The sequence below is a fragment of the Lates calcarifer genome, linkage group LG19 (assembly GCF_001640805.2).
Source record: "Lates calcarifer isolate ASB-BC8 linkage group LG19, TLL_Latcal_v3, whole genome shotgun sequence".
NCBI classification, from domain to species: Eukaryota; Metazoa; Chordata; class Actinopteri; family Centropomidae; genus Lates; species Lates calcarifer.
Genome location: NC_066851.1, coordinates 14974828 through 15002722, shown reverse-complemented (window position 1 = coordinate 15002722; position 27895 = coordinate 14974828). Strand labels below are relative to the sequence as shown.

The 27895-nt window shown below is 39.0% G+C and overlaps 1 protein-coding gene across 1 annotated transcript; it reads right to left on the bottom strand.

The window, feature by feature from the left end:
* Positions 1-25676, bottom strand: LOC108875088 (uncharacterized protein C14orf132). The gene is made up of 2 exons (XM_018663762.2): positions 25192-25676; positions 1-2336 (listed from the first exon to the last, which is right to left on the bottom strand). Exons 1-2 carry the CDS (start codon positions 25216-25218, stop codon positions 2100-2102), a joined length of 264 nt encoding a protein of 87 aa, XP_018519278.1. The 5' UTR covers positions 25219-25676; the 3' UTR covers positions 1-2099.
* Positions 25677-27895: the final 2219 nt, after the last annotated feature.

The following is a 27895-nucleotide window of genomic DNA, read 5'->3' as shown; positions in this document are numbered from 1 at the left end:
TGAGCATTGATACAGAAATTTTAATAGTAGCATGTCTTTACAAAAGGAGCATTGTGTATGTGGTTTACAACATGTCTAAATATTTCTACATCAACCATTTATTAAAAATAATAGGCTTGAAAAGTCCTTCTCCGGATATCGTATGCGCACACTCATAATAACAAGAGATTAGACTAGTGTGTGTCTGAATTCCTCCTTACATTGGCACAGTTGATGCAGTAAGCCAGTATTGTTTGTTACAGTGTATGAGCATTTGAACAGATACAGTGTTTTACGAGACAGGTTTGTATCCTTTAATCTAAAGCACATTGATGTTGTCCTCTAAATCCCAGGAGAAATATTTGTCACTGAAAAGAAGAGCTCTCTCTTTGTATGTCTCTCTAAGCATCTGTCAGAATATATAGCTCAGTCAGTTTGTCATGTAAAGACAGAGCAGGTGACAGATAAAATAACTTGCTGACTTTGAACGTACATTTAGAAAAAAAAAAACCCTGCAAAACGAATAGTATTTGTATCTGATTTTCCTTTGTAGAAAGGGGCAAAAAAACAATGTAAGCAAAGCACAAACATCAGTTATTCTACCATCTATAATACTTGTGTAAATGCAGTGCCTTGTGTAGTATGTTTGTCTTTTGAAAAGCATTAATTGCTGTAGGTTAATGCTTGAGACTGGAAGTAAAGCTATTGTTCCCAATTAGGATGAGGATTAGTTGCCATGGAGACAGCTGCCTCCAGATTCCACAGTAACACAAAACTAATTTACTGAATAGTGGCTTGATATAAAACAAAAAATTCATTTCAAAACAAGGCATCACGTCCCCACTCACACTGATATACATTTATCACAAAGTTCACTAAAGAGCTGGTCAGTGTTACATTACTTTTGGAGACATACATTTACCATTTTTATTTCATATCAGCCCTAACACATCTGTAATATTGGGAGCTTTCATCTTCTGTCAGTCAGTAATGTCAGTGTTGAAAAAAAAAAAAGAATTTACAGGCTTTATTTACTGAGAAAAACAACTACAAAATGAAGGAGGTGAATGAGTAAAGAGGGCTACATGTATTTGATTACATTTGTGCTTCTAATTCTATTTTGTTTACATCTGTAGATAATATCTAAACATAACTGAACAGACCATGACAATACAATTAGATTTTCTAATAATCCCTGGTGGATATTACTGTAGATATTTGACGATACAACCATTCATTTGAAAGGGGATGACTTAATTTAACACAAAATCTAATTATAAAGTCATTATTCATGTATATTTATGAGTTAGAATTGCAAAAAATGTTTTGAGGTTTTAATTGTGTACCTAACAGAGTTCAATGACAGTCGGTGTCCTGTTGTTTCCTGTCAGTAAAATTGTTTAGAAACATACAATACACACTAATGATCAGTGTTCATACTAGGTTTCATCCACAAATAAGCCCTTAAATGAGCTCTAAAGTCCTGGCCCTTGGGGCTGCCAGACATGAAAATAATCCCAGTACTTTCTAAATGTTTTAACATTCCCTATCTCTGTTCAGTCACATAATTAAACTGCACTGGCCTAAATTGCTTAGCAACTATCTGGTGCATGTTTAAGATGGCCTGGATCAACCTGAATCTTAAGCCCCATTTAATCTCCATTCTTCTCTCTGCATTACAAGTGAGGGTGTTGTCTGAGGAGAAACACGGAGACAAACTTAAGCTGGAAAAAAAAAGTTCCTTTGATTGTTGGTTGAGAGCGCAGGTCTGTTCCTGTTTTTAACTAAAGAGCTGTCGTAAACAAATGCTTCTTCTCAAACTTCCAGTTGTACCCAAATTCACTTGGTGCAGACAAATGCAGCCAAGTCCAAATCTTTCCCTCTGATGAAGAAATATAGTGGTCTATATGTCATTGTCTAGTATCACAGCTACCACACTCTCAGGAGCCCAAACTGATCCAAAAGTCAAATGTGAGGGAGAGAGAGACAGAGAGACAGAGAGACAAAGAGAGAGAGACATAGAGAGTATGTGTATCTGCTAAGCATGGCCTCACTCAGGGGTCCAGAGATCCAGAAAAAGCAGGATGTCCGCGTGTTCGTCCTTGGTAAGCATATGCTCATCAGAAAGTGCAGGCGTAAACGACACCCACCACCACTATGTTTCCGATAGTGGCAACGATGGCAATCCAGAGCCAGATGGCGTCGCTGGACATGGACTGCGACTCATCCTGCTGGCCATGTACAGAGGCGGCCGAGGCAGCGGCGTGGACGCTGGCCGAGGAGTTGAAGAGCGAGTGTTCACCGCTGTAGTCATCATTGGGCGAGGAGTCCATGAAGGCTCCTGTCATGACAGGGATCTATGAGAGAAAGGTGAAAAGAGTGAAGAATGGTTATAACTATATTTCAGTTTTAGCACTTGCAGAAAATTTGTGTGTTTGAAGAGGATGGCATGAGGAACTGAAACCTTACACAGTGTGGATACCTTTAGACTATATTTAAATGTGACCACACTTAGGCCCACAAAAATGAAAAGTTCAGTGTTTTTCTTCCAGAATTTCATCCCCTGCAGTGTGGAGAGGCTGTTGAAACTAAATCCATGTTGGGAAAACTGGTGAAACTTCATTTCATGGATCTGTAATTCCCTAAAAATGCTCTGTAATGTTTCCTGGAGACCTCTCTGCTGTTTAAGTTTATAAGTAGCCAAGGAATGTCCTTGAAAGTACTGCTCAATTTAAACAAAACGTGCCAAAAATACATTTTAATACTTAACTAAATGAATGACTTCAGTGCAAGTATTCTCAAAGTTGTAGATTATGGCCCAACAGGCCAATGAAAAAACACCACTTTCGGTCAGTCCACCACTTTGGTTTATACAAATATTTCAACAACTACTGGATGGTTTGCCATTCATACAGACATTTGTGGTTCCCAGATAATGACTCTCCGTGAATTTGGTGATCCCCTGACTTTTCTTCTTGCGCCATAATGTTGACATTTGCGGTTTTGAGTGAAATGTCTCACCAACTGTTGCATGAACTGCCATGACGTTTGTTTGACCCACTATATACCCCTCAGGATGAATTGTAATAACTCTGGTGATCCCTTAACTCCATCCAGTGCCATGCTTAACTAAGATATCTGCTCAACATGAGCATGTTTGCATTGACATTGTGAGTATGTTAGTATATTTTGGCATGGCTATTGTGTTTCATTTAAGTGAGAGTGCAAATGTTTTCAGTGACATACCATTTTTTGACAATGTTGGTTTGTTGAAAAATGAATAATCATTTAAACCTGATAAAAAACAAACCACTTTACAGTTCCACTGCAGTGAGTCAAACCTCCAATCAAAATCGTACCTTTCCTGACAATCATAGCACGCCAAACTTAATGGTCATGCATTAGCAACTTTGAGTGCTGTATTAAAAGAAATGAGAGCTAACTGCATCACGACATCATTAGCAAATGGTTACAAGGTTTCCCACACGGACATGCAGGGTCCCACACATACTGAGTGTGAGTATATATATATGTATGTATGTGTGTGTGTGTGTGTGTGTGTGTGTGTGTGCGTGTCTTTGCATGTGTGTGTGTTCAGAAAGTAGTGCTTGATTAACATGGAATGAATATTTCAGATGTGGCAAGTGAAAATGATTTATTGCTTGGGACAATCAGATCCCTGTGAAGGTTAGCCATTAGAGCAGAAGCAACTGAATGCTTTCGTGTGTGTGTGTGTTTTACGTGCGTTTCCACAGGGGTATTGAGAAATGCATGAGAGACCTACACCACACTCAGACTGGAAAACAGACTCTGTGGAAGATATTTGAAAAACAATGCTAAAAATACCTCAGAGGAATGTCAAGCGCTCACGTACACAGAAGTTCTCTCTTGCTTGCTCATTTGCTCACCTTGGCTCTCTCTCACACTCCCATTCACTCACCCTCTCTCTCTCTCTCTCGCTCATGAAAACACAGGCTAATTCAAAAGGACACACACACACACACACACACACATATACTTTAGGTCTTCCCTCGCACAGGGGCAAACACTGTTTAGAAAGCATTCTGCTGCTGTTCGCTCATTGGCCCCTGGTGGTGAATAATGACATGACACATCCTGTGGAGCGCCTGCTGTTCACATGAGCATGATGCAGGCGGACAGGCATGCTTGAAGTCCACCAACCTGGGTCTCCCTGCCCCCCACTCAGCCACTGTAAATGCTGATCCCTCCTGCTACAGCATCTTACATATACCTTTCATCCGTTTGAGCATTTCTTTTTTTCTTGTTGTCTTCCTGTCCTTTCATATCAGAGAGTTCTGCGCCCATCACATGTCAGTGCTCTCCAGCATGTCATTTGATGCTGGAAATCAACATCAAATGAAATGACATCTTGACAATTATCTACACAGTGACTCCAAACCACCAATTTATTTAAATGGACCACTGTCTGATCCCAGTTGGATCTTCCTCTTACCCAGAGATATACACATCTCAAAACAATTAACAATTCATGAGCAATGAAACCTCAAAAGTTCACCACTCCCAAAGACTAAGAGTCAATAATATATCAACTACAGTATATCAAGTACATTAATATATCTCAAATATATCCATGATATCCAAAGAAGCCGTAAGTTACAGGAAAGGAAGACTATCCTAATACTCTATATGATAAAAATCCTTTAAAACATATTTTCCCAGAAAATCAACAAGAAGAACAAGAAATATTTTATTAATTACTTTTGGTTTAAACTACCGCCCAGTTCTAAACTTCTGAAAGAAGTTGAAATGGGCCAATTCAATGTAGGAAAAAAAAAAATGTTTTGTTAGTTTGCTGTCAGCCTGTCACTTTGAACGAGCCCCTCTGACCTCTGTCATCAACATGCTGCTGATTTAATGTCTTATTCTGTTTTTTTTTTTTAAATCGCATCACTCTGTGATCTCCAGACACTACAACGTTGCAAACCTCATGCTGTATTCAAGGCTGCATCTTTCCTAATCTACCGTTCAGTCGGACGATAACTGAAGCTCTCAACCCTGTCTGCATTCTTTATATTTATGTTTTATTTATAAGTAACTCATTGTCCAAAGGAGTGAGCTGTTTGCATAAATAGGGAAGTGTACCGAATAAAATGAAGTGGATACTGGGAGTGTGTGCAAAAGTAATTCAGTAGAAAGGCTGAATCTAAATATTTGATTGCCCAATGTTTACTATATTTGGCTTTTGATGGTGTGCTTATGTGTATGTGTATACATGTAGTCAGGTGTGCGATTACATGTCAGTATATCATTATTTTTCCTGGGATGCTCCTCTATCCATTCATCCAAGCCCAGAGTTCCCGCGTGGATCATACACATGAGATCAGCGCGGCAAGAGGTTAAGCACTAATGGAACAGAAGGAAACAGAGCCCTCAAGAAAGAGCATCCCAACGCATCTGAGCACTTATGTGGGCAATGAAGGTCATCCCCCGAGCATTACTGCCAGGAAATCCATACATGACGACATACATGGATGAGTGAGTTCAGTAATAAGTTATTCTGCTGACCAAAATTTCTTGAAAACCATAAACATTCAATTTTCCAGCATAATCTACATGCTAAATGGATTCAACAACCACTTTGAGACAAACAGCCTGGTGCTAAATTTCAGTAAAATATAAAATATGATGTTGCTTTTTATCTTTAGATTCAAACTGAAGGTAAAGTGGTAAAAAATATATGTATATTCTTTTAGAGTTCACATATATGGTATTTTTATTTTTCATTTTTTGCAATGCAGAAGAATAACAAGCAGAACAAAGCATCAGCAAAAAACTTTGTGCTCCACTTCTGCATTAGAAAAAAAGGCACTGCAAATGTGACTATTTTTTACTCTGAGTGTGAACCAGTTGACTGTTGAATTGCAGATTTTGCTGGTTTAAATGCACTGAGTAAACAAGAGCAAGGGTGGCGATTCTTTCGCTTTAGATTAAATAACACATTTAAGATGGCCTCCATTTTATACCACTGTCCTACATTTTAGAAAAAGTCAGCATCTTGATCATGATTTGTTGTTGTAACAGATGAATGGCTCGAGTTGTGAAAATGACAAAGCCTGCATTATTCCTCCAGCCAGATCAACAAAATAAAAGCACATGAGATAACATCTACTTCTTAAAATGATATTTGGATGTGAAAGCAGCTTGTGTCCAAGTTCTTTTCAGTTGGTAAACAACAAAACTGCAAGACAGCTAATTAAAAAGCTCAGTTTTTCCCCTCATACAATGAAACAACAAGCTGGTGTCTTTATATAGATAGACATCCTAGAGACTTTTTTGGAAAAGCTCTGTCTTTGGAGGAGACAGTTGAATGAACTTGGTGCATACAGTGATTATGAAAGCTTGAACAACATTAAAAAGTTGACACTATTTAGAGTGAGGTCTGTGGATTATTCAAAGCAACAGGACATTGTTTTTGGAAAGACGTGTAGTCACTGAATTTTTCAAGTGTAATTTTTCAGTCCTCTGAGCTGCAATGTGATGTGATGGTAGAACTCTCAGTGCAACTATCTGTATGGCTAGGTATCACTTAAGGTAATATCCTCTATGGATTATTTTACCACATATAACTGAAGTTTGGATTTGATATTTTAGATTATGAGTGAAATCAAGGAGATTAAAAAAGGTAAGACGGGAACAACTGGAAAATAACTTTCTTCCAATAACTAACCAGAGGAATCTCCCGAGTTGTATATTCCACGCCTTCATGGCTGTGAGCGATGGCTATACCTGTGCAACACTCCACACAGCAAAACCCCAATCTACAGCAGACGACACAGTGAAGACCCTCTCACTGTACGACTCCACCTGCTCTGCTTTCTTGCAGCTTTGATTTATTCGTCCCAGCTGTTCCTAGAACTGTGCCATCCTACATGGATGATCACAGTAATTGCAAAATAGAATGCACTGTAATTGCCTCCTTTGGGATGTCACCACCAGTAAGTACTCAGTGAAATGGCTTTGGAACAAACAAGCAAAACCCAAATAAAATGTCTTTGGATAGTGGAGAAACCAAAACATATACCTAACCACAGAAGCACTCAAGCATAGTTGTTAAGATGAAATCAGACAGAACAAGTTGGCTTTCTCCACCTGGGGACAGTATGAGGTCAGTCTCAAATCAGAGTCAATACTTGTGTCCTTGTAAAGAAAAAAACTTCAAGGTGTACTTGAGGAAAAACAAGGCATATCGGAGAAACCAGGCATAGAAGCGGACCCCTGCAGTGCAAGGAATGGACTTTGCGCTCGACATTGCATGCACAATCAAAATAAATGCACAGCTCAGATTTTCTCAACTGTCAAAACTGTGTCCGCTCTGTTGACTACAGCCTGTACAGGGGCTGCACATTTGTCTCCATATGATGTCATCCTCGGTTTCACAGGATTTTTATCAGACTTTTGTTTTGACCACACAAGATTGCACTTTAAGAAAGAGTGTTGTAGCTTCTGAAAAGTGCTGATTTTAACAAGTTTTTGCTTCTGGGTTTGTTTGGCTTTGACATGAACAGACCACCCAACACAGAGATCTCCAGTTCTGGTGTATTTGAAAGATTTTTTTTTTTATTTTTTTTTTAAAGAAAGTACTCACTGGTTTATCTCTCTAGGCGTAGAGTAGCGCAGTACTGCGCAGTAGAGTTAATATCTTACAATCTGGCCATATCTGTTTTGTCATCAGTGCAGTCAGGACTTGTCTGCCTAAGGATTTGCATGGTATCCCAAGCTGGGAGATACACTGTGACTCACGCATGTTGGGAAACTTTTTTTTTTTTTTTTTTCATATATTGCAATTGCATGACTTTCTTTGATTTATGCTTTTTAATAGTTTTGATTCAATACCACCACAGACTCAGCTATTTCAATAAAAACAAGCTGTGGCAAATACAGTAGATTTCTGTGTCTATCACACTCATCTGTAAATTGCCTGTGAGCCATGAAAATATTTTATTACACACTTCACCCTCAAGAATTAAAAGGCCTGTTTCACAGCAGACATTTTAACTTGACACAGGGATGATATTCAAGTATCTGTAAGCCACGACAGTGAGTCAGCATGCAAAATACCAGGACCCCGAAAACAAAGCACCTAAATGAAATTCAACCATCATTAATTTCACCAGCGCTTTTCCCACTGTGGCATGCCAAAATGTTGTCTGCAAGAGAATATGGTCCAAACAGGGTTTTTGTCTGTGAGCTGAAAGCAGCACACAGTGGATCATCCTGCAGCAGCTGCTGAAACACGCACACGATGTAATTGCGCACAGATGTGACTTGTTGTTCTGATGAGCTCACTGGCTTCTCACTGCCTCAGTGCTCAATCACTACCCTGCTGCAACAGGTGGGCATCGCCATGTAGATTAAAACATCAAAACAAATTTACAGTGCTCATTTAATCCGAATCAAAAAATCTTTTGACAACAAAATATTTTGTAGAGTTAATGAATCCTTGTTATGTTACATCATCACCGACAGGTGTAGCGCTTCACACTGCCTAGTAGGATAGAGTACTCTAAGTGCCATGAACACTACGTTTTTCTTTCCATTGTGGGAATTTCAGAGAGCACTGTGTAGAACATACATCTTACACAATTCAGACGCTCAAATTAAATAGTATGACAGTAAATAAAGGGCACTATACTGTGTATAGCAGTAACTAGAAACTGATTTCACACACACACATACAGTGTTTTCCTTTTGCTGGGATCTCTTTAAAGTAGTGCACACAATGATTCTCTACAGTGCTGCACACTGTAAAAAAGTGTTAAAGAAAAACACAAACAAGTTTACATAATCCAGCATTTTTAAGACAAGCCTCTTGATTGCCTAAGTTAATAATTCAGCTTCTCTTGGAAGACCAAATGCAAAAAAGGAAAACTGCTTTAATATTATGATTCTGTTGGTTTGTTTATACTCTTTACATTAAATCTTTTATTTTTGTTTAATTTTTCTTATATTGTTTGAGGGAAACTGTCAGATTCTTAAGATGTAAAAAGGTACATCACCTCAAATATCCCAGAGGGAGAGTAAAAAACTTATTTATCTCTGATGTGTGGTGGTCAGAAGACAAAAGTAGCCGTTCTTTCTGTACAGTAGCAGCCACCTAGTGAAAACAGTAGATTTGGCCAATATCTTTCAGCACCGTAGCATATTGACCTAGTCATGCCTTAAATCTGGAGGGAGATTTACAGAGGTTTTAAGGAGGCTTGTTCACCTGCACAAAACTGGTGAGACCTCTAGTTTCAGGCCTGATTCCTGCTGGTCAGATTTACAGGCTGTGCTTTCATTGATTTCCCTGGTCTCAGCAGCCCAGCAGCATGTTTTAATAAATCTTGTAACTCAATTGAACAAGTGTAGCCTGAGTGATCTTCGCTTGACACGCTGGTCAATCTCTCAGCACAATGGAAATTCTGCAGCCCAGGAGAAAGTTTATTATACTTCTTTGATAGCATGATTTTTTTTATTTTTTTTTTCAGTGGTGTACATGACCTCAGTGTGATAGACCCTTGCACTTTATCTACACACTATCAGTTCAACAAATAGGATGAATAAAGGCTTGAAAAAACATTTCTTTAAAACATGACAAGTGGAGGAAATAATGCATGTTCACATCTGGGATTGTTACTCATTGATATATTCTGCTACTGTAATTAGCAGTTGCATGATGACTTGATAAAACTAAATTCATCAGCTATGAAACATTAAAATCCACCACAAACAAAGAGGGATTTCTTATTCGTCTGCCAGATGAGAACTGGGATTTAGTGCCAGATGCTCACACAGATATGAATTTTAAGTGATGAGAAAAAGTGAAAGAGAGGCAAAAAGACTCTCTCTTTCTCTTTGTGTGTGTGTGTGTGTGTGTGAGAGAGAGAGAGACACATCTGGGCAACTCTAAATGTTCTTTTGTCCCGGTGTCTGATTCCTGATACATGTAAGTGAATGTCGAAGTCTGCAGTGCTTTGGTCTGTGACTCCCCAAGCTGCAAAGACTCAGTTCACAGAAGAATAAAGAAAGAAATCCTAAAACCAAACATGACAACTGACTTGTTTAGTCCTTTGACAGAGGATGAGGAATAAATAGAGCTGGAAAGTACATCCTGACAAAAAGTCTGGATTTTTTTTTTTTTTTCTTTAGTCGACAAGAAAATGCACTGACTGCACCCTACTTGGTTCCCCAAAACAAGAAGTTAAGACGCTCAGACCACAGATTTTAGAGAATTATTCAAAACTTGCATTAAAATACGCCAATACACTTTATTTTGGTATATTTGCACTTGTTTAATTAACCATTCATGTCTTTGTTTCAAGCTACATATCAAAATTTATAGAAAAATGCTTTTTCACTAAAGCCAGGAGTTGTTTATTATTCATACCAGCAGATATTTTAAATATGTATAAACTGGATTATGTGCAGCATATGTTTTTATGGTACAGTTTACACCAAAGGACACGTCATGCTAAGGCAACAGAGATTTCTTGCTGTGCAATGTCACACACACGTTTGCAGGACTTCCTCATGTATTTTACATTGTGAGCAATTTCAGTTAAAACACACCCGGTGGAGTCACATGTAACCTCCTCAGCAGTGGCAAAGGATTACAGTATGATGGGCCGCGGTGGGAGATTTTTGAACGAGTCGTATAAGCAAAGAGCAAACATTGTATTCACGGAAGATATTTCGTGACAGGAAGCACAGGTGGCTGATCAATGATGGCTCTGTTGTGTTTAGATATTCTGCTAAACCATGCTAGTAAGGCAGCATGCACACAAACTGTAATTGATTAATACAGGTTATTAATTACATATGTGCTTTTTTCTATCTTAATGTGTCAAAAGTCTGCCACGAAAAAAGGTCTATTCTCTGTGGAGAGCCTCTCCCTGCTGGAGCCTGAGGGCGGAGCTGATGGTCATTGGGAAGATTCAGCCCACCTGTGCTGGTTTCCCATGACACTATATGAGCACATGGTAGTAAGCCTGTCTCTGTTTGTCTCCCCACCTTTTTTTGTTTGGTTGTGTTTGCTTTGTTTGCTATACTCGCGTTTTCTTTTGCTTATTTTTCCTCTCAGTTGAGTAAAATCCATCTGTTTGAAGTCACAACTCATTAAAGGTCTTTGGTCTTTGACCTGCCTCAAACGGAGCTGTGACAAATTGTGCTGGATTTAAAAAGCTGGCTGCAGTAAACCCATCAGAACCAATGCAAACAGACCGTCAAGGTCACACAATAAAACCAATAACTTACAAGTAGCTTGCCTTTCACTGTTCATGTTTAGTTTTACCTTAAGACATTTTTCTTGTGTGTTCAGTCAAGCTTCTTTTTGTCAAGTGCTAGCTTGCAGGCAGACATCAAAGTATAGAGGGAAGAGATGCATACTTCGATGCAATCTTTTAAGTCTATAGATTCTTTAGATCATAGAGAATTGAAAATAAAAGCAGTTTACCCTTTCTCTTCCCTTAGATGAATATTGCTATAACTGTAAAAATACAAAATTACAGTGTGTTTCAAGATAAAATAACTTTACAATACCAATTCAGTATCTAATCATGCAACTTTATACCAGAAGAAATCAAACTGTTATAATCAAACCTAATATGCAAGTACAGTATCCAGGGAGCTTTTCACAAGTTGTGTAAGATAGCTGCCTGAGTGAGGGGGTGTCAACCGCCCCTACTGGCTCCATCCATGCCTGCTCATTCACTGTGCAATACGAAGAAATTTCAGACATAAAGATGGAAGCCCTTAATTGAATCTCCACTCATGTAAGACTTGGCTCAGGGTGAGATGCAGCGGGGGTGGCCCCTGCTTCGCACCCACTCCCCTGATATACAGAGTAAGCAGAAAGCCCCAGTCCACTCTGATCTCTGGAGTGCAAAGCAACAGCAGTAGAAGAGGGGGAGAGGGGAGGGTATCTTCGAAGAAACTTCCAAAATGACAGGTTACTTTTCCTCAGGGCCACTCTAGCTATGTGATTCACAGTGCTGTCCCTGTCTTGCTTGTATGTATGTATGTATGCATACATCCTTTCAACTACTGCCATTTCTAAATAATAATTAGTAGAGATAATAATTGTGAGGTCATGCAAATCACTCCGATGATCAGCCACTCTGGGAAATGAAAAGCCCTCATTTTAGCATCACCTAAGTCTATTTTTTTATAATTCTAATTCTGAACCACTGCTCGCACAGACCAACCCCTGTGGGTAAACATTTTTAAAATCAGTGTAAAGCAAATTCTGAGATTTGTCTCAAAACACATATTCATATTAGAAAAGAATTCCTTAAAACATGAGTAAAAACTGTAAACTCTGTATTACTGCATTGTGGAGTTAGACCGTTTCAGTTTTCCATCAGTTTCACTCTCAGGATTTTTTGGGCGGGTCTGGAACGGTGGCTCGATGACACACTGGAGCCACCACTCAGCATAACCCCGCCCCTAGGACCATCACTGTTTAAATTGCAGCACTGCATTAGCATCAGCACCTCTCCTGCTCAACTATTACAAGTTGTGCAAACTGGCTATGCCATTGTGCTGCAAATACATCTTCTCAGAGTTTTCAGAACAGCTCGGTCAACGCCCTATTTAAATTTTCAGAGGCGTTAAGAGGTTGATGAATTTTGTGAACAGCTACCACCAACACCGGTGTCTGCAGTGACCGTTTCACTCCTGGTTAGCCTTACAAACTTTCATCAAGAGATAACAGATATTGCTCACTGTCACTCACATCATTATACTTTGCAATTTTGTTTAAATAAACATCAGTAATATGACTGCTGAAACAATGCTAACTTGTTTCTTCATCAACAAAAAAAACAAAAGATCAACAAAAACAAAAAGCTCCGGTGGCTCAAACATGTACGGAATAGGGAGCTAATAGGCTAATAGGGCGTTAACAGAATGCGAACTGTCACGGTGCTCCACTGAGTGGGTGTGGTTTCAGCACCTTCAGTGGACACGCCTCCTGTGTCTCAGAGCAGAGAAGGCTCCTTATTTTTCCATGATTTTGAAACTTTATTTATGTATAAAACCAATTCAAATTTAGCTGGGTGGTTAATAGCTAATTTTTCAGTGGTGTGACTAATTCAGAACACCATTAGTATTACTGCTTTACATGGACTTTAAAGACACTCAATTCTCAACTCCAGTCTGTGACACTTGTAGAGCAGAAATATATTTTTAGCATCATCAGAAGTGTTTCAGCACAGAAAGATGCTCCCTGCTTGGGGGGACTAATCCACTGTCACAGCTAAAGAAGCAAAGGGTGAATATATCCAACAGTGCTTTATGAAGCTAAAAGTGTTGTGTGCTCGACTGAATATTTTCAGCATCACACTCATATGCATTTCTTTTGCATTAGTATTGGTAAAGACGAAAGCTGTTGTTTTGAATAGAGGCTCTACAGTTGATTTGATATGAACACAATGTTTGTAAAGAGCTAAAAGTAAAATATAAATCCTTCAATTCTCTCACCTCAAAACCCTACAAGGCTGATAGGAGATTTGCGCTCCCACTCTATATCAAACTAAGCCTCTGGGTCGAGGTTTGGTCCCAGATGCCAGGCTTCACGTGGCCATCTACCGTCTTTAGCTCTCTCTGCTCTGACCTTGTGGTCACTGGTCTCAAATCTTTTCCCTCCTGGCGCCCCAAGGCGGCAATGCTCACTCCTCATCTTGTGTAGGCCAAAAAGTCATCTTCTCAAGACGCACGACACCTAATGCCCCCTCTCTGAATCATATCTAGTATCATATCTACTCACTGTATATGCTTTCAAATTCCCTTTTTTGCTTCTTCGTTTAATCTCTTTCTTTCATGTTGCTGTAATTATCAGGCAGCATTCATAGGGACCATACAGAGGCTCTACTGTTGACTCCTCCATCCTCCTATGGCATGCATGTAATATGTATGATTAGGGTGCTGAAGTAACTGTAAATCACTGTGTGTGACAGCAGCTGCTACATTTTCATCAGCTTGTTTCTCTCCTTTTTTTTTCTGGGTAATTTGTATTCACAGGTCTCTGCTGCTCTCCTTTAATACCCTGTCTCATTAGCTGTGCAATACAGAAATTAGAGTGATATGTACTCCTTGCATACCATCATATATTTACATCGACAGCATTTGACTGATGCTCTTAACCACAGCAACTTACTGTACATGGCTATATCTCAGCGTAAAATAACTCCACTGGGAAATGTGGCCGAAAGGTAGCAGGAGTTATTCATAAACGATAGCCAGATGGAAGGAATGTCTCACCCTTGGACATGTACATGGAGTATTAATGTACTGTTAGTAAACATGCACACAAGACTGCAGGCAAACACATAATTAATTTGCTTGCAGTTCTGCTTGGTGCATAATATTCAAAATTGTTTGTTAGAGTTGGACAGCTTGTTTATATAAGTTCCAAAAACACAAACCTGACTCAAACACTAAGCAAAGTAATAGTCCTGAAAGTGTGGAACTTATCATCAGAATAGATGTATTAATAAAGCTATGTTATTTAATTCCCACCTCACTTTTCTGATCAAACACTGCTGTCTTTTTTGTTGTGTCAACCTGATCTGCAGCCCTCAGCTAGTGCTGCAGGACCCCTCTGTGCCACCACTATTCCTATCAAATATAAATTAAGCACATGTTTCAATACCTCAGAGGCTCCATCCCTCCGTTGTTTGTGCTTTAACTCTATTTTTTACATATAAAAGCACCTTACAGTTATGTTTTCCCCTTTGTTCTGTTCCTATCTTGTGTAATAGCCTGCCTGCTGCCATCACAAACTGTCAATCTCATGGAGAAACATGATTAATTATCCCCTCTGTTAAAACTACGAAGTCATGCAGGAGCTGTGTCCCACCTCCATACTAATTCTAAGCAGGTTTTGAGAATGGATTCTGTTCATAATGGAGAAGAGACAAAATTAAGCATGCTTCAAAGTAAGTATGCATACTAAAAACTGCTTGTGTCAGTGCAATACACAGAGGGATGGGAGGAGGTAGTGGTGGTGCAACAGATCTTGGAAAAACAAAAATAAGTCATAAATCTTTGAAAATATTTGACTTTAGAAAATTTTCAGTGTTGATGTTTGTCAGAGCACATTTTGCATCTTTGCCTGTCAATACACAGTGAAAACTACATTGATTTCTTGTATACAAACTGCAAAAACAGAATTGTATAGGTGTTTCACAATTGACCTGTTTGGTACACTTTGAACTAACTCAGGTGTGTTTACTTGTTTGGTTCATTTGGATGAGACAGCTGTCAAAGTCTGTTGCGGAATGAACAACCGGACGGAGATAACCTGAAAGAGGGGGGTTTTGGTCCAGCTCCAGCATAACTCTAGTGATTTTGTGAAATCAAAACAGACCAGCCAAAGAATTTTGTGATAGCACTCAGGTGATTTTAGTATTTCTTCTTTATGAACCTTATGAATAAACACATAAAGGTCAGTGTAGTGCTGTATGACTTGCTGTCAGTGTCAATTTGATCAATATGAAGTCTATATGAAGTTATATTAACAACTCATGGTTTGTCAGTGTATGTTGTAGTTAGAAAAAGTTTGAGGATATGCAATGCGTTGTATTTCTATGAACAGTACTACATGTAAATGCCTATAAACGAAGACCGTTTACCACAACCTGCATGGCTTCATCTCTTTGAAGCTATGATGGACATTAATATTTTCTACAGTGTCAAAATTGCCAACAGCACAACACAACTACTGTAAAATTTGATTGGCACATCACTGCCTATACTGTACTACCATACAGTGTATATACCCCTGCAGGTTGGCATCAGCATTTATGAATGGTTACTGCATGTATTTCCCCTGTGGGAGGAGGGGGTGGGTGAGGAAGTTATGAATTTGTCACGCGTGTGCCATGTTGGCCTAGTTACAGTACAGTGTTTCCCTATACTGTAACAGTTCAGGAGTGCTCCCTCACTCTGCATGTCCTCAGTCTTGAATTAATGATTCTCACAGTATGTTTTGTGTCTATGTATTTGTATAACTGCTTAAAGGAAAATGTTTGCCTGTTTATGAATAATGTGACAACACATGTGCACAGCAGCCAAATCATTTGTAAGTTAATCCATTACAAAGAGAAATTCCTAATTCATCTGATTACACACATTTATGCACACACAAACACACACGCACTTGCACTTTAAGGAGCAGTATTTATTAGTTTGGGCCTTCTGTCCATAAATCACCCCTATAAATAAATAGATTTCTGTGCCTTTCACACTCTGAGATGGATATATATCACCAGGAGCAATGAGGTGGGCATAAGGACATGGAGCCTTGCCTGCTTGTGTGTGTGTTTATGTGCAAGCTGGGAGCATCACATAAACATGCAAAAGACTCTCAGGTGTGAAATTAATCAATTACAAAATGTTTACAGTCTTTGATTAGTAATTGCAGCAATAAACAATAAAATTGCATCTAAGTGATACAAGTGTTTTTTGTTTTTCCCTCTTTTTTTTATTTTATTTTATTTTATTTTTTTACCACATGGGTGGGCAAATAGTAATCCTTCACACCATCGACCCTGTAGGGGCTGTGTAATGCTTACAGAGTAACCATAAACCCAAGTGGATATGTGACATACATACTGCACGCCAGATGTCGTGTTGCACTACAGGTTGCAACATGGAGAAGCTGAATTCTTATTGTCATTTTTACAAAATGTCTGAAATCGTGATGAAAAACACATAAAGTAATGTGGTGTTTGCGCCTTCTCAGTAAATAGCTTGGGGGCAGAACAGTGAAACACAACAGCAGCAGAGAGACCTTAGATCCATATGCACTACTGAGACTAGTGGATGCTTAGGACTAACTCTTCGGTGAAAACATTGGGGTATTTAGCTTAAATGCATCACAGCATCTGCAAGAAAAGCTTTAAGCTTTAGCTGCGAATTGATTCACAACTCCTTGTAGAGGTCATAAAAATTTCATAATTTTAACAAAAATCAAAGTTGGTGTACTTCTCCGCCACTCATGCAGCGGGCCAGCAGGCATTCCAAATGATTTCCATACATAACACAACTGACTGTACTGTAAGTGCCTGATCCATCATCTGGGCATTAAAGTTGCATGCATCCAAAATGAGGAGGTCACAGTCAAGATTTGCTTCATATAAAACATCATAAGAGCATTAGCTGAGGCTTGGCTAGAACTGTCTGACAAAAATAGCTGCTATAAAGCTGATGATGTGAAATGTCAAGGAGTGACTTGCAGACAACATCAGCAACACATTGTAATTTAGCACAGAGGAGGGATGTAATTTGCCTTTGTGAAGTACATCAGCGAGAAAATTGGAACTAGTCCATTTTGTGGCCTAAATGATCAGACAGCATATGACATGAATGAGCTATGAGATCGAAATATAGTAACTGATTTCTAATAGGAAGTATGTCACATAATCGATGATAATGAGATGCTGTAGTGATAGTCATGAGCTGTGGTTACATACTGAGACTGTCACTGAAACCTTTAAATGCTGCTCTGGACTTTTTTTTTGTCAGTATTTCTTGAGCAAGAAGGCACATTATGTTCAATAACCTCAGTGTCTTTGCAGATTGATCAAGAGGTGAGTGACAAGGAAAGAAAGACCTGTCTGTGTGTCATTTGCTTCAGGGCAGCTTTCTTTGAACAAACCCAAGGTCAGACTCAAAGAGTAAGGCCCAGTGAAACAGATCAAATCAAAAGCCGGTTTTGCTATTGGTATTATTATAGAAGCATTGTTTGAGGTCACTTGAATTTTAAAGCTCGAAAGAGGCGAAAACAGACCAAGGAAAATTACACCATGGCATATGTAACAAATGAGTTAAGAGATTGAAATGAAGATACTGATCTCTAATAGTAAAGGTGTCGCATAATCCAGGATAATGAGATGCTGTACTGAGTCATCAGAAATTCAGGGGTCCCAAACTCCAGTGTCAAAGCAACAACAAATCATTCTTCCTTTGCCATTTCTGTTTGTACTCACAGAGGTAATTTACTGAAATTGCATCCATCGATGAAAACATTTTAATTGACATCTCTTGGCCAGACTTGAAAAGCTGTGCTGGAGACTCACTACATAACACACTTGTATGGTTTTATTACTTTATGTTTAGCATGCTAACGATTCCAAAAATGCATAATGATCCCAATAAATTACAGCAGCCGTGGTGATTTTAACAGCAATCATAATTCATCTCTGCTTCCTCCTTGATAGTGTGTAATCAACTGCTGCCATTCAGCATTTTGCCAGCCTTCACCAAAGCAAAGCAGCCACCCCCACTGTTTAACTCTTCATAATTTCCACCTGTGTTTCCTTTTCATCAAAAGAACTGCTTATGAGCTGAATTCAGATTAGTATTTTATGTGCAATATAATGGCAAAAACGTCGGCACAGAGCTGATTTTTTTTTTTTTTTTATGATGTGCAGGCTGAGGCAATATTCATCAATTTTAACCCAAATCATAGCTCAATTTTACTCTGAAACATATCGGTACAAAGGATGAAGCAGGTTTGAAATTATCTCGGGATGGGTGGAGAATAGATTATTTATGTATAAATACATAATTCATGCCTGCTGAATATCACAGGCAGAGTTATATAGGAAGCATCATGCAGTTAGGGGGTTAGGTCTATCAGGGAAAGATGTTATTACTTCATACTTGGCTGTCACAGTCCATTAAGTCTCCCGTTCATTCTCCACTCATTTCAGGTGCAAAACAGCTGGGAGATGTTTGCGCTTTCAACATGTTGCAACATGTTAAAGATCAGATAGCATTGAGACGCTAGGAAATTAACGTATAGTAATGTGGCAGCTGAGTCACTTTTTTTTTTTTTTTTTTTTTACCAATCACTAGGTTTTGTCAACTGTCTCCAACCATTTACTGACAGTTCTCTAAGCCCTGCCTCCCAAAGTACACCTGTCAAGACATCTGCACAGCCTACATGCAGTTACAGAGACAATGGTGACAGATTTATCATCAATGTTCTAATGACGAAAATAACTTCTCATTGCTAGTAGGCGACTGTCAGTTTTTCCAGCTGAAATGACAATTGACACAAGCAGATTTTATCAGCTATAGCTGAAAGAAGAGTCCTATATTATCCAAGTATGTTTTACACGCACAGGAATTTGACCTCTGCATTTAACCCGTCCATGAGCAGTGAAGACAATAAGCACACATGCTAGGAGCAGTTAGCGTGCACGCACACACACACATACACAAACAGAAAAGGCTTTTAAGGATAGGACTAACCAATGTGTTTGGTCAACCTAACGCTGTCTGAGTTTTTTATGTTTGGAATTTCAATATTATCATAATCCGCTGCCTCAATGCCCCTCGGACCCTTTCTCTAGCTCATTCCCAAGCAATGTTTTCTCCCAAGACCTACCATTCTCCTTCTGTCCACCAGATGTCCCTGACCTCAGTTTCACAGTTTCACACTCACTTGTGTTATCACCTGTGTTTCCCCGCCCACTGACACACCTGTTTCCAGCTTCATCATCGCCCCAGTCTTTATTTAAATGTGCCATTTTTTCCAGGCCATTGTGAGATTATCTGTTTTTGTGTTTCTGTGTATTAACCTGTTCCGCTTGCCTGGTCTTCCACCATCTGCCTGTAAACCTGTTTTCATATATTCAAAACCACTTCACTGCATTAGCCTGCCTTTGTGTGTCTGTGTTCGGGTCCTCTGCCTGTGCTGTTATCAGCAAAACCTGATAAATTTCCCCAAATCCAATAAAAGGCAGGAGGGAACCACTAATGTTAGCATTAACTCTGATACAGTAGCATCTCAGACTGGCTCCTGCATGGGAGAGAAACACAACACAGTTATTATGCTTCTTGTAACATAACCTGTAACCCCTTAAAATAATGTGTTATGAAATTCCCCATGCTTTATAGTATGGGGACATTTTTGCTTGATTTTTTTTTTTCTTTTTAAAAAATTCATTTATTTATTTTTCTTGAGTGGGTTGCAATAGGACAGGGGTGGCGAACACAAAATCCCTTTGTCCATGTCATATTAAGCAAATACAAACCTAGGGAGCATCTTTTTCAGGGTCCCATTATGTGCTATATAGAGCTGGGAAACTCAAGACACATGTGTAAAGCTGGGGAACATAGGACCCTGTGAACATTGGGATGCCTCCCTTGACGACCCGATGTGCCTAGTTATGGTTGCTAGGCTATGATTGGAAAATCGCTGTTTGGAGGAGGGGTTTAGCAAACAGTCGGCTGGTTACAAGGCTGTTTGGCACCTGCTTTGAGAGTGATCAGAGCCAATAACAGAGACCTGCAATTTCCTGTCGGGTAGTCAATTGTTCTCACTGAGACCAGGAGCTGCTCATTTAACACGAACACCTGCAGCGGCACTGACTCTCTCCACCATCAACAACAGCTAGAAAACATAAACGGTTTTATTTTTTTAATGAGTCTTTGATTTGATTATGAGGAGGATGACATAAAAAAGCCATAAAGTCAGCCAAAGCAAACCCTCTACCAAAATAGAGCACATTGTGTTTTTTCTGGATGCTCCTGCCTACTGTGTATTCTACATTCTCACAACAGGAGGTACTACATCCATCAAGTGAGAGTAAACTATGAAGTGGGCCTGCTGTGAAGAGCAAGATCTCACCTTCGAACCTGTGCAGTAGAAATGATCTATTAATGGAGATGTGTCAAGCAGGGCTGCATCATCATCACTATAAGACTTTCTAAACGCACACAAAAAACAAATTTACAGTCACTGTGGTTTGATAACACTATTCTGTCAGTTTGTTTAAAAGGATCTAGCATTGATTTGAAAGGATTAGATCCATTCAAAATGCAGATAAATGTGTGGGAAAAGAAAAGGCTTCAAAACCTCAAATAGCACTTCTTGGAAAGCTACTAAAAATAGAAATAGGACCCAACAAAGAGAGATTCACCTGCTTTTAATCTGTTAAAAGCATTGATTTTTCCTGTGCATACACCGTCTTCTAATTGATTTGCAGTGTTATTCTCTCAGTCTGTTTACAGGGTCATAAAAGTGGAAGACAACTGAAAATTGGGGGCTGTTGCAAGTTTTCACTATCTTGAGACTACAGCTTTCATATAAAACCAATTGCTGAAAAAAGCAGACAAAAGACCAGAGGGGAAATGAACTCCTTGAGATGAAAAGGCTGGTGTGCCATTATTACACTCCTCAAATAAGCCTCCACTATAGAGACCATGAGATTCTTCTTCTTTTTTCTTTTTAAAGGGACAGTCTGGGTGTGAAGAATGCACAATGAGATAACATGATTATGTAATTGAATTTTTTATGCAATTGAGAACGAAGATGGTCTCGATATAGGCCTTGTGGCAGCTGCTATTTCAAAAACTGTGTTTAATAGGAAAATAATCTCATCTGTGAACTATTCAACTTTTCCATATCTAGCTCCATATCGTGGGATGGTGATGCACATACAGCTCTCCTCCAGCCCAGTCTTTCTCTGCTTTTGTCACTTCTATCCCAGTAAATGCGGTCCAGTCGTTTTATTTTGACCGTTATAATCAAAGTAGCTGTAATTATTGCCATGCAGGTTAGAACTTGCATGGGAGTGTGTGGTGCTGACTGCATTAACACAATTCAATTAAACACATCTATATACTTTAGATCATCTACTCTGATTGTATTGACTTTCTGGCACTTTCTGAAATGTCCTACTGTTTGGCACCGAAGTGTATCTACCAGACCTGTCTGCTCCTGATCTGGGAGTCCTGTTGCTGCGGGTAAATACAGATGACTCTGTTTGTGTTGAGGCTGTCAAACTCTCCCTCCATTCTCATTCTCTTTCATTCTCGTCTGCACTCTCTAACATGAGAGGAGATGGACAACCTTGTCAGATAGAGCCACAGCTTTACTGAATAAGTAATTGAGTAATGAGAAATGCTGATGGCCTGTCATGAAAAGACAAAACATCTGAAGTGAGAATATGGAAAAAGACCTCTGGTGTCTCATTTATGAGTTAACCGTCCAGACATGAGGGTAATGGAAAGGGAATGAAACAAACAGAGCTGTGTTAACCTTCCTTCTGTGCCTTTTTCTCACACATGGGATCAAATGTTGCCTATAGTACATCTTCTTTTCTTTTTTTTTAACATGTCTGCATGCATACCACGTGTATGCATGCATAGACCTTTTACTCAAGCAAAAATGAGTAAAAGGCCAAGGCCAGTGGGTCACTGTGTACTAGATAGACACAGCCTTAAGGGTTTTGCTGCCCTGTGTGGCAAATCTGTCAGCTGAAGCAAGTCTGAGATGGGCAAAATGCCCAGGATGGCACTGTAGCCTTTCCACAACACATCAAACTTGACCTTAACATCAGTTAGTAACCAGGGAACATATTGTTGTTTTTTTTTTGAATGTGTTAACATCTGCCATTTAGTAAATTCAACAGTTACCACCTGCTCAAGGTACAAAGATGTACACGATGTGATTAAAATAAATATTGAGTCTTTATATCCATATCTAAAAAGCTGAGGGACATTGTCTGAAACAACACTTTAAATTCAGTGTATTTGGAAAGATAAAGACCAAATTGCCTCATTGCCTGCAGCTTAGCATTCAGAGGCTTCACTGTGATTGTCAACTATTAATCCATGTTTTGTAAGGCTTGAGGATGCCACCACTTTCAGCCTAATGAAGTATGCCCCCTTTTCATTTCAAACCAGTGAGGCATCGCTGGCAAATGCAAATCATTCACCAAACACAAAAGTGCGCACATTGTTCTGCAGAGAGCTATTTAGCATGTTTCTGTGATATCGTACAAAACCATTTTGACAAAAATAAGAGTGACAAATGCAGTGAGACAATGGCCAATTATGTTAACAGTCTGAACTGGAACTGCACTGAGCGGTACACACGTAATGCATGTTCTTGTCTTGCAGGATGTGTTTTTGCTAAATGAAAGCTTAGTTTCTTCAGGAAACTAAATCCTGCAAGATGTATATCACTAATGAGTTTAATGTGCTCTCTGCAAATTTACTTTAGCAGTAATGACCAACCCATCCTCTAAACTACTCATTTGTCATCCTCTGCTACAGGGAGAAAATCAGCAACCGACTCATGAGTTGCACTTCTTTACAAACTTTCTCTGTCTTTAGGAGAGAACAGTTATGGCAGCATCTGTCATCTTTTAGAGACAAAGTGATGGCGAAGGTCCAATGATTTGCAGGCGGCGCGGCTACACTGAGATGGATGGGCAAAAAATAATCCATTGCTAAGTCAGTCTTAAAAACTCCAGGGACATTTGCCTGACTTCATTCACAGTCACCATTACAGAGTGACTCAGGGCACTGGAATGAATTTCACCTCTGTTAAATTAGCCATTACCTCTCTGACGGGGCTGCATTCTTGTGGAGACGGTACGTGGATGCTTGGAAAAGGTGGACTGGAGGAGCAGGCGTGAATAAGTATAAGGTGATGGGAACTGGAAGCAAATCAGAGTCTCATTTAAGACAAGTTATGACTCCTTGCACTTAAAACTGTTACATTATTCTGCTGCCAGCAGCTGGCGCAGTTTAAACAAACAATGAATGAAACAAGAGTTTTGACATTAATTAATTTTCTGTCATTCTCCTAATCAATTAAACAACTAATTGTTTCAGCCCAAAATGCTACAAGATTTATTACTGTGTAGCTTCCTACAGGAATTTAATGTTGGTTTTTGATTAGATATACTTGAGTGACACTGTACCTAATTTCATCTATACTACTGTGAATTTAGTCTCCTTGTTACTGTGCTGTCGTTTTTTTATAGTACATTTTGTTCTCACTCTTGTTTATAGTTGTAATAACTGTCATTAAATGTGTTGTCCAGTACTGTTTTCATGTTTCACATTTGTTTCAAGGAAACCTTCGAAGGCCAGTTACAATCTGTAACCACATATTGGAAGTATGTTTAGCTTGCTGCATAGCTGTGCACTTCACCACACAGTGTGGGCAGAGGAAACTTCCTACATACACAGCTCCAGCTAAATGGTTTCAAACACTGTGGTATTCAACCATTGTGAACATGAGTTACTGACTCGCCACAGCAGCTCCCATAGGCTGAGGTTATTTTGCTTCCTACACTCATAATTTGCTGCAAGTCTGGCTCCTGTACATTGCTACACAACCAAAGTTTTTAGAGACACAAGAGAACATTTTATTCAATACATTACAAGTTGAATTATAACACTAAAAGTTTACACAATGAGAGTGAAAAACGCTGACTGATTTGTTGTCAAGTTTCATGCACTCTGTTATTGCTCCACCTCCCCTTCAATCAGGTTATTGAATAAAAATGTATTCTCAGATGGTTCCATGCTTCAATGCACTTCTATTTAGGGGTCCTTGATTTAAAAAGATATGGGATCATTTGGCTCAGTCTGGCCTGCAGAAGGGCCATTGGCAGCAAAGATAATGCTATGAACCCTTTTAATGGCAGTTGCGCACAAAATGGCAAAGTAGATGGCACCAGACAAACCATAAGCAGCCAGACACTGAGAGAGGGGAGGGCAGAATACCACTTATGAAAACAAACCATGTGTCTATGAACAGATGCACAATAACACATGTTCTCCATGACGCCAAAATCAATTGGGTGTAACATATTCAAATCACTATGGAAACCATCACAACTGAGGATTTGCATTAGTAACACAATATGCCACAAGATCTTGGTCCAATTAAAGTGGTCCAATTTATCCAACTAAAATTAAGCAATAATATGAAATGAACAATAGTGCACTGAAGTGTAAAGTTTAAATGATGTTTTTATGTTTTTTGTCAATCTCCCTGCTCTAGATTCTGACACACAAGTACACTGTGTCCAAGTCAGACCATGATCTACAAAAAACTAAATGAACTTTGAAAGGACAACTACATCAAAACTATTCACTGGAGGGCTACTACAGTAATATCACCATAAGTAGCCTACAGCAATGTACCAGAAACGCAGTTTGAGTCCTTTAAGCAACATTATAGGATTATGCATTATTTTTTTTCAGCTATTTTTCATGATCAATAGTGTCAATAGTCGTTCTTACGATCTTTAATTGTCAAAAGCGCCACATGAACTTGTTGACCGGCCACGCCCATGGAATCAATGGATAAAATGTCTTACTAAAAAGTTCGGACGAGCCAAGGATCTGTGGGGGAATTGGAGGAAAATGACTCACCTGCGCTGCCATGAATGACAGATCCATAGTGTTGCTCCGTTCAAGCCGTTCAGTGAAGGATGCAAATGTGCGTGGATTTTTCTGTTATTCCCCGAAAGAGCATTTGCCTTATTGTTTTTTTTTTTTTTTTTTCTTTTCTTTTTATATGCTCAGCATCCACTGGCTATGCAAGTTGTGGCGGACTTCACGTGAGGAGCATGTCGAAGGATGGAGAATCAAAAGAAAAGCAGGAAGGGGGGAGAAAATGAAAGGGAAATAAACAGAAAGCAGGAGCAGAAGCGGAGCAGACGGTGAAATGAAGAGATGTGGATGCGAGACAGAGTGGGTGTGAGAGGGAGGCAGCGGAGGAGGCTGTGGAGCTGGACTGTCACACATAACGAAGGAGGTGCAAGTCACTCTCTCTCCCTCACTCACTATTCACTGTGTCTCTCTTTTCTCGTTTTCTCAGCCACTGTCTCTATTTTTTCTTCCTTACTTTCTTCCTTCTGTGACCTGTGACTCTCTATCTCCTGTCTTTTCCTGTCCTCCTGTGCCTTCATTTCCCATATTTCTCATTCATTCTCTTTTTTGTTTGTTTGTTAGGTTTTTTTGTTATTTATTTATTTATTTCTTTTACAATACTGTCTTTACTGAAATGCGCACTAAAAGTATGTGGGCATCCTTACCCCGGCCAATATATTTATTCATTTTAATTTACATTTTATTCAATGTATTTATTTCTGTATTTTTGGACTGGGGCTGTTTTTCTTGGTTTGGGCTACTTCCAGTTTCTGCCTTGTGTATTTACATTGTAATTCATGTCACAGAGCTATAACATTTGCTTTTCTGAAAAAATAAATACCCCAGCAACCTTTGATAAACTCAGGAGGTCTCTGAATAAAATGTCTTTTATCCCAAAAGACAGATGTCCATCCTCAATTTGTTTGACATGAACCAATGATGATGAATTTCTTTTCTTTTTCCATTTATTTTTTCTGTTTTTTTTAATTACTAAATAGTTATCATTTTCTATTATCATTCTATTATATTACACCTTGAAACCATGGATTTCTTTTGTTATTTGAAAATAGATTCCTTTTGCCTGTGCAAGATTCATTCCAATGGTGCATCATTGGCCTTTTGATATCAGGTTTGTTGGAATTTTATCATGATCAAATAAACACAGTACCACATTTGTATGTGCCTCCAACTTTGTGGCAGCTCTTTGGGGGAGGCCTTCTCCTGTTTTAACATGACAGTGCCCAAACAAAGCCAGGTCCATTAATAAATGGTTTTACCCAATTTGATGTGGAAGAACTTGACTGGCCTGTACAGCTCTGACCTCTACCCCATGAAAAAAAAAAAAAACGTAGGTTCAGTTTATGAGAAAAAGCCTGCATCAGGTTTGCAGAATCCAAATGGATTCAAAGCAGCAGATTAAAGCCTATGCTTTTAAAGTGAGATGCTCAACAGTCAGATATGAATTTCATGTTTAGGTGCTCACATATTTTGTTCAGGTTTCAATATACTTCAGTACATTTAGTGTAACATGCAGAAATAAGAAGACTGATGTCCCATTTAAAAAAAAAAAAAAAAAAAAAAAAAAACACCCTATAGGTCATTTTTGGAAGCAGCTTATTATGACCCATGGTTACTATATCAAAGCTGTTAGTATGTGCACTCCGCTCACTCTCCAGAGCCCATCCAAGGCTTCATTGAAAACTTGTGACCTAAAACTAATGACACATTCTCAAATTAACTAGGCCTGTTGAATAAAGGATGCTGCTATTATTCACTGGAGAGTCTCTTCAAAAAGCCAATTAACAAGCTCTACTTACAGTATGAGGAGTGATTCATTTAAGAGTGACTTGGCCTTCACTCTGAATACGAAGATTCATTCCTTGGTTTAGTAACACCAGAATCTACATACAAAGCAGTTTCAAAGAGCTCCATGGTTGGCTGCTGGTCAAACTGCTTGCACTTACATTTTCTTTGGAGTATTACAGACATACTTCAGAGCACTTGGTTCAGATCTTAAATTGAATTCTCTCTGGAAAGAAACTATTGAGAAATGTAATTTGTGGGATAAACAATATTTGGCAGCCATTTATATGACACGTCCTCTGAGTTTGGAAAATACCATTGGGTCCTGGCTCGTGTTAACATAGCCTGGTCCCATGCTGTATTTCTGATAGTTTACCATAACCTCTGTCATGGAGGGGATGAAGCAGATCTCCTAGATCAGCAGTTCAGACTCCTTCCTCCTGTCTGTTTTTTTTTTTTTTTTTTTTTTTTTGCTGAACAGGCATACACAACATCCAGTCCAATCCTCCAGTGTGGGGGATTTCAATTCACAGCTCCACTCCCAGTTTTTGAGAACCAATCCCACAATTTCTTCATTATCCTCCTGATTATCTTTGTCTCATTAAGGACATAAAAGAACACTTGAACTACTAATATGCGTCATCAGCATTACTCCTGAACACTTGTCTTGATAGCGCATGCACAGAATTGTTATATTACTTTGTCATGCATCAGTATTTATATTGATCTTGCATTAAGTGTGATATTTTAGCTTTCTTTTGCAATCATTTAAAATTAAAACACAATGTATTAATGACTGGGTTTTTACTGTAATGCCTGGAATTGACACTTCCACAGTTAACATGCTTAGTTTTTGCTTTTAAGCTCGCGGTTAGCATAAATTAGCTAATAGATTTGCTGT

Coding starts and splice junctions, on each gene's coding strand:
- LOC108875088 (XM_018663762.2), bottom strand. CDS start 25,218: ATGGATCTGTCATTCATGGCAGCGCAG. Junction 2,337..25,191: donor TGTCATTCATGGCAGCGCAG/GTGAGTCATTTT, acceptor TTTCTCTCATAG/ATCCCTGTCATGACAGGAGC.